At 44.5% G+C, this 13,811-nt stretch overlaps 1 protein-coding gene across 6 annotated transcripts in view; it reads right to left on the bottom strand.

The window, feature by feature from the left end:
* The window catches only part of ADAM23 (ADAM metallopeptidase domain 23), a 173,647-nt gene extending 166,150 nt beyond the window's left edge, over positions 1-7,497 (bottom strand). For all 6 annotated transcript variants that reach the window (XM_034655054.1, XM_034655057.1, XM_034655055.1 and 3 more), the window contains exons 1-2: positions 6,957-7,497; positions 5,561-5,778 (exon numbers count right to left, since the gene is read on the bottom strand). In XM_034655054.1, the coding sequence (XP_034510945.1) occupies positions 5,561-5,778; positions 6,957-7,170 (432 nt within the window). In that variant the 5' untranslated portion in view covers positions 7,171-7,497. The remainder of the gene's footprint in view (positions 1-5,560; positions 5,779-6,956) is intronic.
* Positions 7,498-13,811: the final 6,314 nt, after the last annotated feature.

Raw genomic sequence — 13,811 nt, 5'->3', positions numbered from 1 at the left:
ACCATGTGGATGAATACGAACTACACTTTATCCCTAGGAGCACAATCTCCATGGTCTTGGGCCTCAAGGCCCAGCCATTCAGGGGAAGCCTCAACTTATTTCAGGTACCTTGACCAAGCACTTGATGTCCACTGTGGGTCCAGTGCCCTGAGGCATCTCACACATGCGTGGTTCTCCATACGTGCACTTCTCCTTCCCTCGACTCCAACGCATTTGCGTCCCTGCTGGCCCCTGGGAAGTCCCGTCTGTCTATATCAGTACACTTTCGTCTCCCTGGGACTACCCTTACAAATCACTGGACTGAGCCCTCAATCTGTCTTTCTGCCCCCTCCCTGACATCAAAATATGCAGCATTCACCCCCATTATGTTGGGCGCAGGCCTAGTAATATCCCTCGCAGGGACTGGGCAAGGCGCTGCTGCATCAGGCACCCAAAGGCAAATTATTAAGGTAAACACCGGCCTGTCAGCCACCCTGGCTGAACACACTGGGCTGCTATACCAAAGCCTAATCTTAACACAGTGACAACATGATTCTTTAGCAGAGATGGTTTGGGATAACCGTTTAGCTTCAGATTGCTTATTGGCCGAGGAAGGCGTATGTGCTATAAAGGGCACCACCTGCTCCACGTATATTAATAATTCTGGACAAATTCAGAGAAACTTACGAAAGATGGCCCAACAGGTACAAGTGTTTCATAACCGCACCCAAGTCTGTAACCAAAGAACTACCTTAACCTTTACTTTCTTGGCTGGATCTCAACAAAAGGGAATGGTTATAGACGGGACTTCAAACTTTCATTTGTCTACTGATATTGCTGACTGGCATTTTTTGCTTTGCTCAAATGTTTCATGTGCTAAGTGACCAAAACTCTGACAGTGCCTAGAATTTTCCCTAAAGATTAGTACCTAAGCATGGGGTCAAATGTGATGAGAAAAACAACTTGTTTTGCTGTTTCTGAGTTGCTGCCTAGGCATTTTGCAGCATGATAACCCTGCTCACACCCACAGTCTGGACATTTAGTTAAGACCTTGAGTTTAGGATTCCCACACTAAGTTGCTGCTTCACTTTTCCCAGAGCACCCTTTAAAATAACCACTTAGGGGGCGCCTGGCTGGCTCAGCCGGTGGAGCATATGACTCTTGATCTCGGGGTGGCGAGTTCAAGCCTCACACTGAGTGTAGAAATTACTTAAAAATAGAAATCTTTAGGGGCGTCGCAGTGGCTCAATCGGTTGGGCGTCCAACTCTTGGTTTCGGCTCAGGTCATGACCTCACGGTCGTGAGATCAAGCCCCATGCTCGATCAGGGAGTCTGCTTGAGATTCTCTCTCCCTCTCCCTCTCCCTCTGCCCCCCATGCTCACTCTCTCTCTAAAATAAATATCTTTTTTTAATAAATAAATAAATAGCTTTAAAATAGCCACTTAGGAGGTAAGCCCAAGAAAAGTTAGTAACCTCGGCCTCAACCACCTTGTAAGTAGTAGGTGTTTGCTGCTCTGCTCTCTATCTCCTGCTCATCCGTGACCTGGGACGGAGGACTGCACAGGTGCCAGGGGAGCTACCTGCCGATCCCTATGCGGGTGGCTTGTGCCCCCTCGCCCACAGGTCATATCCTGCATATTCTCAGTCCCACACACTAGCTCTGGCTACCCACCAACGGTAGGGAAGATCTGTGTGCACGCCAACTAAAGTCAGAGGAGATGACTTTCGTCTTTCCTAGTCCCTGTGCTATGTATAGTGTACCTCTTCCAACTCATCCCAACAAGAACAGGAAAGACTCCAAAAGGAGTAGCATGCAGAGCAAGTAATTTTTGACTAAAGGAAAGTTGCAGGAAAAGGTTTGAGGGGGAGAGACTCTACCATCCTAAAATATGCTTCTTTGGCATAAGGATTATTTTAGGCTGATTATTTCTAAGAAACAGCAGACAGAGGACAAGTTCTGAAAACGGGAGTAGAAGTCCTTCTGTGAGCGTCATTTACATTTTATAAGAAATCTCCGTTTGTAATGGTCTCTCTCTTTCTCTCTCTCTCTCTCTTTCTCTCTCTCTCTCTGTATCAGGAAGACAATGATTCTAAATCTCTAGGAACTCTCATCAACAGAGAAGGCAAAGACTTACCCTACTGTTGTTTATTCTGCTTTTCCTGACAGCCTCCCACAACTGGGTCCCCACCTCCCACCCCAGCATCTTTTGTCTTTAGCTGGAGGTGTTATCTAAAGTAGTGACTTGGGCCATTCTGGAGAGATACTCAGTTTTCCTGGGTCTCTCCCATGTACCCAGGAGATACACATGTTATAAAACTTCTGTTTGTTTTCCTCCTGTTCATCTGTCTTTTATTGAAGGGTGTGATTCAGCCAAGAATTTAGAAGGGTAGAGGGACAATTATTTTTCCTCCCCTACAGGTTCATTAACTTTCTTAGAAACAAACCATCACAGGATTATCTCAGAATGGATGAATGAATGAGTAAATGAATAAATGAATAAATCTAAATTGTTTCACCCTCTTTTTAAATGTATGGCCCATTTCATTAATACATTGCATTAGTGGTTCAAAATGCTTACGCCCAGTAATCATATATTTCCATTTTTGCTTGTAAAAACCTCTACACATAAAAAAGACAAGTCTTGGTAACAAAGCAAAACTAAATTTTTCCATTTCATATCCTGATACGTCTACAAGATGGTAAACTGACTTCCTAGCAAGTAAGAAAAAATTTACAATAATTCATCAGAAAATAAAACTCTATGAAGAAACTTGAATTGGGGTAAGCACCAAAACTCAAGGAACATAACCATTTAGATCTTAGGTGACCACATTCCCCATCTGCTCTGGACCATCTTGGCTTATGCCTATTATCCTAGCACGATTATTAAGCAGGCTCACTGTCACTCTCAAAAAATGGCAATTTGGACAATAAGTTAAACATCACCCTATCTGGAGATAAAAAGGTTCCTAGACAATCTCTGACAAAGACAACTTTCAGGTTTTCGGAAACACTGCTATTACAGAGGTGCTCTGCACAATCTGTTTTTAAACTCACAAATTTTGGAAGAGTTAATAACATTTTCACTTTCACAGTTGTAAAGTAATAAGGACTGATCAACACTGAATGTTTATGAAATAAATACGACGCCCTGCCTTGCAACCTATATCTGGGAACTTCCCTCTCCACCTCTACTCCCAATCTAAGGATCCATGAGAATGGCACAGTGATTCAGCATTTCTAAAGCATTCATTAAAATGTGCTTGAGTGCAATGAAATCAGGAGAGAAAAAAAGGTACCTCATACACAGATATTAAAATCAAAACTTCTTTTATAAAAGCAAAAATGATGAAATTCTATAGATTCTCTCTTACTGAAACATTTGTAAAGCAGCCGAACTGACAAATATCTCTCATCACTATTATTAGGCAAGTCATCCTAAAATACAGCAGAAAACATATGGCACACTTTTTGTCATCTAGTCCAAGAGGGGCTTAAAAACAGAAATAAAAGGGAAATCACAGAACACAAAGGGAAATTTCAGGGAATCCACGCCACAAAACACTGTTTATACCTATTTGGGGGCACCTTTTAGAATCTTGCTTTTCTCATTTTTGTGTCTCCTGGGGGACAGACCATGTCTTGTTCAGCCTTGTACCCTTTATCTCTTATCTCTGAATCTTTAGCCTACTCCTTTGCACAAGAGAAATGTACAACAATTGTTTGTTCAATTAAACTCATAAGAAAAAGGAGAAAAATGCTCTCAAATATAATTTCCATGTAAGCATTTTTTTCTAAGATAAAAGAAGAGCCACCTTGGGGGGTGGGAAAGGAGAAGAGTCATTCCAACGGCAAGTACGTGTTCCATAGTGAGAAATCTATACGAGTGGCAGGAGAGAGTTTAACAAATCTTGTTATCATAAAAATTAAGATATAGAGTAGCCAAACCACGTCCCACCCAACAAAACCACCTAACGTTGGACCACAAGACAAGCATCAGCCATTGCCACCAAAACTTGTTATAAAAATATTCCACTGAGATTTTTTTTTTTTTTTAAATCTCAGCTCGGGAGGGCTTGAGCATTCGTTGAAATGGGCTTTAAGGCAGTTTTTGGTTTGGTTTGGTTTGGTTTGGTTTTTTATGCCTCCAGCACCCTATGCATAGGCACTGGAGTTTGAGAACTCGCCACTCAACCCTAGAAGATCTCCTTAATTAGGAAAGCCATAAAATGGGTCCCAATGCATTTATCAAGAGGGTCTTGGATTCTTCTTCCTTAAAGTCACCACCCACTATCAACATGACAAATGGGCAGACAGGATCCAGGAGTCAACCCATGAAGTTTTTAGGAGCAGATGTTATAGGTGGGTAACAGCCACTTCATAAGACTGTGAAACAAAATTAACTGCTCCAATAATCGTCAATACAAAGGAAGCATATTCTCAGAAACCTGACTTGTAACAAGTAATAAAAATGAAATGTTCAGGCTTCTTGAAGTTGATATTAGATGTTTCACAATCTTGGGAAAGACACTCGAAAGTGTTAAATTCCTAACTCCCCATTTGTAAAATGGGAGTAAATGCCATTACAACTTAACTATATTTTAGAAAACTAATAAAAACAATGATAGAAACCACAGATATTTTTCTTAAATTCTAGGTGCTAGACAGTTACTACTTTTCTCCATTGGACAGGTATAGTCCAGAGCAAAATACTTGACATACAGGCTCTATTCTCTCTCCTGACAAAGAGCAGAGACACTGACCCATTGTATAAATCTGCTTGGCATCCAAAATATGACTAACTCAAATAAAGAACAGTAAGCAAGAAAAAAAGATCCTTCAAAGTCTTTGAACATTAAGCCCCTTCATCTTCTGTTGAATGCCTTTTTAAAAATCAGTGCCACTTTCTGAACCAACATGAAAGTAAAGCAACCACTCACAACGAATGCGGATAAAGTCTTGAAAGACATTGCTGGCCCACACTGGTCTCTACATTGTACAGTTTGTTTATATTTGCCATAATCTTTTAAAATACCAAATTGTTTGCCTACTGAAAACACATCAGAAAAGAAGTATTCTTTCCTATTGATCAATTAAAGAAATTTAAAATTATATTTAAACACTCAATTTCTAAGTGAAGAACTGATAGGAATCTGCAAAGAGCCTGTTATAGCAATCTTGTGTGTGCAGCCTGAAAGCACTTTTCACCATGGGAGGTAGAACCCTGCACCCTTATATAAAGCCTCGTAGATATAAGTCAGGACCATAAACACGCTCGCTTGACGCCTGTTCAGTGTCCAATGCACCTGAAAGATACCTGGACCACATTCCAGCTATGAATGTAAAAAGCCATAAGAAAATTCAAGTTCCACATTAGAGCCAGAGAGAAAAAAAAAAAACAAAAACAGCAATCCTATCTCAGGAGATCCCAGGTTTACCTCCTCCAGTTTCTCCCCTATCATAATATTAATTGATTTACTAATAAAATGCTGCGGCAACATTTGTGACATCAGAGTCTGGCAGAAAATCAAAGGAAAACTTCACAGCAGCTACTTTTGCATGCCCAGACCCATGCCTACCTTGTTATGTTTTTGCTGGTGCCTTGCCTTTGTGTCAAGAACATGATAAGGGCTTTCTGAGTCCTGGTTGATGTAATAGATGAGTCTTGAAGGCAGAGTGATTTCTTTCTGCATTGCATTGCTGTAACTGATATTACTGCTGCTATTCTGTTGCAATGTGTTGTCTTCATCTGCCAGGACTCCTAAATTTTTTTCTGCAGTTTCATTCCAATGGGGAGCTGGAGGGGAGAAGGGGTGCACAAAGATACACAAATACACACATATACCCTATAAACACATAAGTACTACAATGTGTTTTTCCATTAATTCCAAAAACAAAGTTTTCTAGGTCTAAGCAGGTAAGAAGTAGAGAGACACAGCAAAGCAAGTTATCGCAGCAGTGAAATGGCCTGGATAGGTTAACAGCCAATGAGGCTTATACAATAATGGACTATTTATTTTTGTTTGTGTTTTATATGTACATTTCTAACCAGTCTCCAATCTATACTTCTAAGTATGGGGAATGGGGATGGGGGCGGCATGGACTTGAAGGAAGACATTAAATGAACATGCTCTGAGGTTCTGACCCTCATCTCCGCCGCTTCTCTTGAGTGTACAGGAGCTCAATGGGACTCTGACTAGGAGTATCCCATCTGAGAGCTAAGAACGCTCGCTCCTAAGATACCTTGAGTGCTGAATTCATGGATACGGGTTGTTAATTGATTCATTAAACCAAACAGGCAATTCCTTTTGCTTTAAACTTTGAGATGAGCAAAAGTCCTTTGCCATAGAGGGAAGCAGATGCTGGCAGCTTTCCAATTCTTTTATTTTTCTGCCAAGGCCAGCTTTCTGCTTCCACTGATTTCCAATCATCAATGTATTGACTATCATATTATCTTAATTGTTCATTATGATGACAAGCATTTTGAGAATTTACAAACCAAAGGTTTCTACGTCCGAAGTTTCCCTCCCCCATCTTAATTCCAACAGCAGTGAATAAACCCAGTAGGCGATTTGAGGAAACAACACATTACCCCTAATTATTATTACATCCTCCTGCATTCACATTCAGGCTCTCCACCCAAGAAGCAACTTGCTCCCTCGCTGCCTTTACCGGCCACTGGTTTCCCCTCTGCCAAGTTGCAGAGATCGCTGAGGGACCCCGCATCCACTAAATACCTTCCAGTGGAACCGACAGTAATTGGAATGGGTTTTTAGTGAATGAAACAGAAATGGACTTCAAAAAGTGAACTGGAATGAACGGGGGCTTGGGAAAGAGAGGTGGAGAGGCAAGCAGGGTGGCTGGGAAAGGCCGAGCCCGGGACGTGTCCGGAGCGCACGGACCCGCGGGCCCTTCGCTTTCCTCTGCAGGGCTCCGCGGGCAAGGCAATGCAAAGGGCACTGGGGCCATACCCACCGCTGGGTGCAGCAGCCCCCCAGGCGCGGGGCCGGGACGAGGTGGCGAGAGGAGGCAGCAGGAGAAGGACGAGGAGCAGGCGGCAGGGCGGCGCGCGGGCCAGGGCGCGGGCAGGCGCCGGGCCGGCGGGGCCGCCGTGGGGGCCGCCGGAGGCTCGGGGACGGCTGTAGCCCGCCAGGGGCTGCCGCTGGGAGCTGCTGCCGGGCGGCTTCATGGCTCATAGCTCCCGGGCGCCGCTCGGTGTGGCCGGCGAGAGCGCCGGGCTAGGCTGCGGGGAGGCTGCGGGCGGAGCCGATCACGCCGGCTCGGCGCGCATGGTGCGGCCGCGGGCAGGGGGTCGGGGCTCAGGGCTCTGGACTAGAGGCTGGGCGTCGCCCCCTCCCCTGCTCGCCTCTCAGCACCTCCCGGGCAGCCGCTGAAGATTCCGGGGGTCCTAGTCGCTCAGCCAACTTGGAGCCTCCCCAGATGCTCCTCCCTCCCTGCGGCGGGCGCGGCCGCTCCAGCAACTGCGGGGGCTGCTGCTGGGGCTGAGGATGCTGAGACGGCGCGTGAGAGCGAGCGGCGCGGGGGCGCGCGGCGCGGGCGTGCGCCCCGCCCTCGAGAGCGCGCCCGAGCGCGCCTTCGGGTCCTGATGCTGATGCTGATGCTGATACTGATGCTGTTGCTATTGCCTGGCACAGGACGCACTGCGCATGCTTTATCGTGAGGAAAAGGGAGGGAGGGGCGTGGGGGGAAGCAGCCGAGTGATGCAGCATCAGAGGTGACAGTGGCATCCTCAGAGGTGGGGGCAGGAGAGGGGGAAGGCTGGCAATCAAAGATTAGCCAGAGGGGAAGAAAAGCCTGAGGGGGTTTCCTGGCCAGAGACAAAGATGATCTGGAGGAAACAACCAACCAGAGAAACCTACCTGCCTCTTCCACCATCCCAAATCTTACTCCCCCACTTCTACTCCAACCCCCTCTTTCTCAGGAGAAAGTAAGGCCAAGCATTTCCTTCCTAATCCTTTATTTATTTCCTTTCTTCAAATAAATATAAAGGATTGCGGCCAGGGAGGTAAAAATAGCGCTGCCCCTCATTCAGCTCACTCCTAGCGGGTGAAGCGAGGGCTGCGAGGCACGTTTGCTGGCTGCAGGCTGGCGGGGGCTGGCGGGCGCGCTGAGCAGGGCGGCCTCGCAGTGAGCCAGACCTCCCGCACGGGAATCCCCAGAGCGGGGCCCTCCACCCCGGCCTCTGTCCCCGTGCCTATGCCTAGGGGCTTTGCGGGAAGCAGAAAAAACCAAATGATGTTTGCTCAAAAGTTCAGAAAGCATGACTGGGTGTATTTGGGAAGACTTAGAAATTCTGGAAGCAAGAAATACGGAGATTAGAAATTAAGTGTGTGGCAGCTATTTGCGCAAATCCATCATTTGACAACCATGTGGGTGGGCATGCTCTGGAGAGGAAACATTTCAAATTTTGAGATCTAGTCCTGACTTCTGCAGAGAAAGTGGGAGTTTTTTCTCTTGCTAGTTAAAAAAAAAAAATGTAAATCGAGAGTCCCTGAGTTAGGTAGGTTAGCATCCACTAACTCCGATGGTTGGTTTCAAATTAGGGCCTGGGGCATTATTTCTGCCCCCAAATTCCCATAGTGCAAGCATTCTTTTATTCATCCATCCAATGACAGTGAGTAATAACAACGCTGTCTTACTCCATTATTGGTATTTAAAATGGATATTATAACATCTACTGTGGGGGATTCAGAATTCCACAGTAAAAGAAAAAATACAAGTATAAAGCACCATAGTGATGACAGGGCTTAGTGTTGTTAGCCATATTCTCCACTCCAAAAGGGTCAGAACAAGTCTTCCCCAAATGTGTCACTTTGGCATGTGGACTATTTTGGAAACCCTGTGGGCTCAAGAGAAAATTCTGCCCCTTCCTTAACTACCTAGAAGAATTTAAATTGGGGGTCTTCCCAGAATAAGATTTATTACCAGGAATAACTTTTTTCTGAGTGAACCCCTGCACAGCAGCACAACCACCTAGTTACCAAATACCTGCTCTTATTCTTATTGCCTTGTGGATTGCCTTCCTCCTCTCTGAAACCCCCAGCACCCATCTCATTCCTTAGCCCAGGAGAGCAGATATATCTCATTTTACCTTTCTGTCTTTAGAACTCTCATGTATCTGGAGTTCCTGTATGTATGAAATTAAATTTATTTTTCTCCTTTATCCGTCTCATATCAATTTAACTCTTAGACCAGCCAGAGGAGCCTTTGAAGTACATGGGGAAAATTTTCTACCCCAACAACCCCCACTTAATGAAGAAGGAAGAGGGAGGGAGGGGAGACAGAGAGAGCAAAAGGGAGAGAGAAAGGCAGACACATATACAGAGATCAAAGATCACAGAGTTGTTAGGGGGTTAAACACTAATATTAGCTCTTCCTCTCTATATCAGAGCTAGGATATTAACTATCACACATTTATTAATGTAAACTTATAATGGATGTTTCCTTTTGGCTCAGTATTATGTCCCTAGCACCTAGTATAGCGTTTGTGGCACAGAGAAGGCTCTCAGAAAATACGTCATGAATGAATAAACTAAAAGCGTGTGGTGCTCTATCACAGGAGTCACCCTGGAGCAGGCTGCTGAACACTCCCACCTCCCTGTAGTTCCTACTTGTAGGTCAGTGTTCTTGGGGGTGTCTCAAGACAAGCATGTCCTGGCTAGGTTCTCCCAACTTATATTTGATATAATGATATAATCTTGAAAAAGGTTGTGGGAGAAAGGAGGTGTACAAGGAATAAGAAGAAAGAAGGAAATGAAAGGGGAAAGACGCTGAGATGCAGTTATTTGAAAGGACTCTTGCAATTGAGTACATCTCAGGGACTAGTCCAATAAATAAAGCTACATGTCAACTTGAACCAAGTGAACACCCGCCAATTTAAGCCCCCATTCCATGCACTTGGAGAACAGCATGAGGGCTCACTGCAATTTCAAATAAGAAGCAGGAGTTATTACAAAGCAGGATGTTGTCTTTTGCACAATAATTAAAAGACTGCATTTATTTGTAGAACTTTAATGTTTACAGACATGGCTAGAGGCAAGACAATGTATCAGCAAATGAGATCGTGAGTTAGAAAAGGAGTAGATCCCTTAGAAAAATTTACCAGAAGTTTGACCCTTAAACCATATATTTAAGGGAAGGTTAAAAACAATCAAGTGGATTGTTTAAGTGGATAATTTGTTAGATTTAGTAATAATCTCATTAGGTAGTTTGGAATATTTATGGTTTTACAGTTTAGTTCCAAATATTTTCTGTGCTCTCATGATATTTAATAACTCTGTTAATCGCCACCAGCTGCTTTGCTCTATATTCGTGTTTGTGCATACCACCTTTCCCCTGTCAAAAAAAATACTGAACGGGGCTGCATCTTCGTCATCCCTGATCCCCAGAGCCTACGATATGGTACCTGGAATGGTGTCAGCATTTGACCAGTGTGTGTTAAATAGAGGGACAGTCACAGGGAGGAGAGGGAAGGATTTAGCAAGCTGGACTAGATTGTAGGAAGGGATGTACCAGAAGTTTGAATGCTGTGATAGCTCTGGTTCGATACGTGTGCTGGATCCCACGGGCATCAGGGACTACTGGAGTGGCCTGGTCAACGTGGCAGACATGAGAAACTGTCACAGTTGTAGGTAAAAGCAAGAGGCCAGAAGGACCATGGGAAGGAAATTACACCAAGGTATGTGGACACCAAGTGAACGAAAATAAGGGAGTGTGCGACCAGTGCCCAGAAAGAGTAGCCATACTATTCACAAACATGGTTCCACTGGTCTGGTTCTGGAAGACACCGGAAGTCCTCCCCTGGCTACAATCTGTTGCAGGGGCAGAACTGGACCCACTCTGTAACCAGTGAGAAAACAGTCTGGTCAGGAGCACGGAAAAGGTAGCGGAAGGGGCGCCTGCATAGCCCAGTCGATTAAGCATCTGCCTCCAGCTCAGGTCATGATCCCAGGGTCCTGCTCAGCAGGGAGCCTGGTTCTCCCTCCGCGCCCCCCCCAACCCCGCTCGTGCTCTCTCGCTATCTCTCTCTCTCTCTCTCAAATAGATAAATAAAATCCTTTAAAAAACAAAAAAAAAGGAAGGGGTAGAAATATTCGATTTGGAAGGCGTCTGCCTCTAAAGGGCTGAGACTCTGGGGGAGAAGGCAGATAAGGGGATCACAAAAAGGGGCCTTGGAGGGTGAAAGCTGGGGAAAGAAAAAAAAGGAGGGCAATGTAACAGAGCAGATTCACAAGAACAAGTAGAATGGAATAATCATGTGGCCAAAAAGCCAAGGTCGAAAAAGGCACGCAGCAAACTGGTGGATGGCCCCGAGGCTGAGGGGCTGTCTGCGGAGTGAAGGAACAGCGTGAACACGGGCTGGGGGTGGCATAGCTCCCATTCGGCAGAGCTGGTCGGGGGCAGATCCTGGGACAGATTCCACTCTGGAAGGTTTCCCCTTCTCTTTTTAGAATGGCTATGAACACTGATTTTACAAGTGGAAATGAATATCACTAAGGACAGAAGATAATGTACTTCTTGGGGAAGGTGAAAAAAGAGTGAGATCTATTATTGGTGCTTTCCACATGGTTCAAGGGTCAGCAAACATTTTCTGTAAAGGGCCAGATAGTAAATATTTTAGGCCTTGTGTGCCATATGGTCTCTGACGCATATTCTTTTTTTTTTTTACAACCCTTTTAAAAATGTAAAAAGCATGCAGCCTGCAGGCCCTCGTTTGTCAACCTACCATTTTTAACTACATGTGTATAAATATCTATCTTAAGCTTAATATTTCTCATCAAGTGCATTATCTCGTCTGCTTGTGAGCAGAAAAGTATGTGCAGTAATAGACATGGTACTAACTCCCAAAAAGCCACATCTTCATTGAAATTTAGCTATTCATCTCATTAACAAGACAGTTGTTTAATTCTTAATACACACGCACCCCTTGAAGGGATTCCTACGGAGAGAAGCATTCCTCTGTTTAGAGATAATTCCTCGACTTCGATAACGGAGGGGAATGCCAGAAATCATCCCCCCCCCCCCCCCCAAAAAAAAAAANGTTTAATTCTTAATACACACGCACCCCTTGAAGGGATTCCTACGGAGAGAAGCATTCCTCTGTTTAGAGATAATTCCTCGACTTCGATAACGGAGGGGAATGCCAGAAATCATCCCCCCCCCCCGCCAAAATATACAGATACCGAAAGATCCCAGACTGCTCTCTTGTTTTGCCAAGATGTATTTTCTGGTGAGCAGGGAGGTGCTGAATAAGTGCTCCAGCCAGGACAGGTCAGGGGACAGAGTAACACACGCAGTGGCAGCCCGTTCCCGGAGACTGTCACCATCAGTGAGCTGCCTGTGCCACTCAAACCTCAGTCCTGGGGAGGTGCGGCAGCAGCAAGTACATTCTCCAGACGCAGGGCCACGCCTGATGTCTCGGGCAACCTTCCAGTGCATGAAAAATAAGTCTGCAAGTCTAAGTTAAACATACCTCTGCTCATTCGGAAGGACTGACCACAGTGGGACAATTTCAGAAGTCAAACTGTGACTTATTACAACAGTCCTGAGGCGCTGGGCGGAAAGAATGTATGACCAAAACTGCAATGGTCACAGGTATTTCCAGTGGCGTAGTTCAACAAAAATGTATCAAACTGTCAAAACATGAACATATCTGGAGAAAGGTAATCACTGTTAAAAACCTAAAATTAAGTTCTTCACGGATCTGATGTTAAATGACGGATAATTAGGACTTCCTGACAGAATACAATACATTTGAAAAACAGTTCAATGTTTTTCCCACCACGCAAACACTAGGCTAGTCTATCCCACAGTTTGGAGCACTTACAAGCTATAGCACAAAGGGATAAACAAGCAAGTCCTGATGATTTGTGGTGATGGCATATGCTATGCAAAACTTGGAAGAATTGTATTTATTCAGAATAATCAGAGTCAACATGTAACCATTAAGCCTTCACTGTATCACAGAGCAACACTAGAAGGAAATTGTCACATGCTAATTGGGTAGGTGGGTGGAAGCCTCAACTACTTCTAGAGACAGCAAGTGAATTTTATTCACTTGAGAGAACAAATAGAGAAATATTCGATTTGGAAGGCGTCTGCCTCTAAAGGGCTGAGACTCTGGGGGAGAAGGCAGATAAGGGGATCACAAAAAGGGTTAGAACTCCAGCAGCAGAATTAATATACCAATGATAATCCCTAACATTTGCATAATAACAATAGTTAACCCCTTTAATAATGTCTGCTTTAATAATTACTGTGCATTTACACATCACAAAGTGTTTTTATCTGTTTTATTTTATTTGATCCTCAATTCTGTGACACAGTGAGGGCAATTACTACCATTTTTTTTAGAAGCTCCCGCTTAGACGTGAGGACACGAAGGCTCGCTGGTTTTGCAGTGGGTCTCCATCCTGGCTGCACATTCAAATTACCTAGAGCTTGAACAACTTATCGATGCCTGACTGTGTGGAATCGCCAAGAGTGGGATCCAACATCAGGGTTTTTAAAATCCTCCCGGATTAACTGAATGTGCAGCCAGGGCTATGTGCACTGGGTCAAGGGATTTCCCAAGATCACATCAGAACTAGAATTAGAACCCTGATTTCAAGTCCTGTTCTGTTTCCAAGGGCTTTCTCCCCATGTCTGCTCTTTTCTCAAGAGAGATACAAAAAAATAGTTTAGTATAATTGCCACAGTACCTAAGAAAATATAGAATTAGAAAACATTTGAGCCAGAAGTTACCTTTGAGATCATCTAGGAATTCAGTTATTATTGTACAATTGTAGAAGCAAAGAAGAGAGTTTAAGC

This window comes from Ailuropoda melanoleuca, chromosome 2 (assembly GCF_002007445.2).
Source record: "Ailuropoda melanoleuca isolate Jingjing chromosome 2, ASM200744v2, whole genome shotgun sequence".
NCBI classification, from domain to species: Eukaryota; Metazoa; Chordata; class Mammalia; order Carnivora; family Ursidae; genus Ailuropoda; species Ailuropoda melanoleuca.
This window is presented reverse-complemented; position numbering and strand designations above follow the sequence as displayed.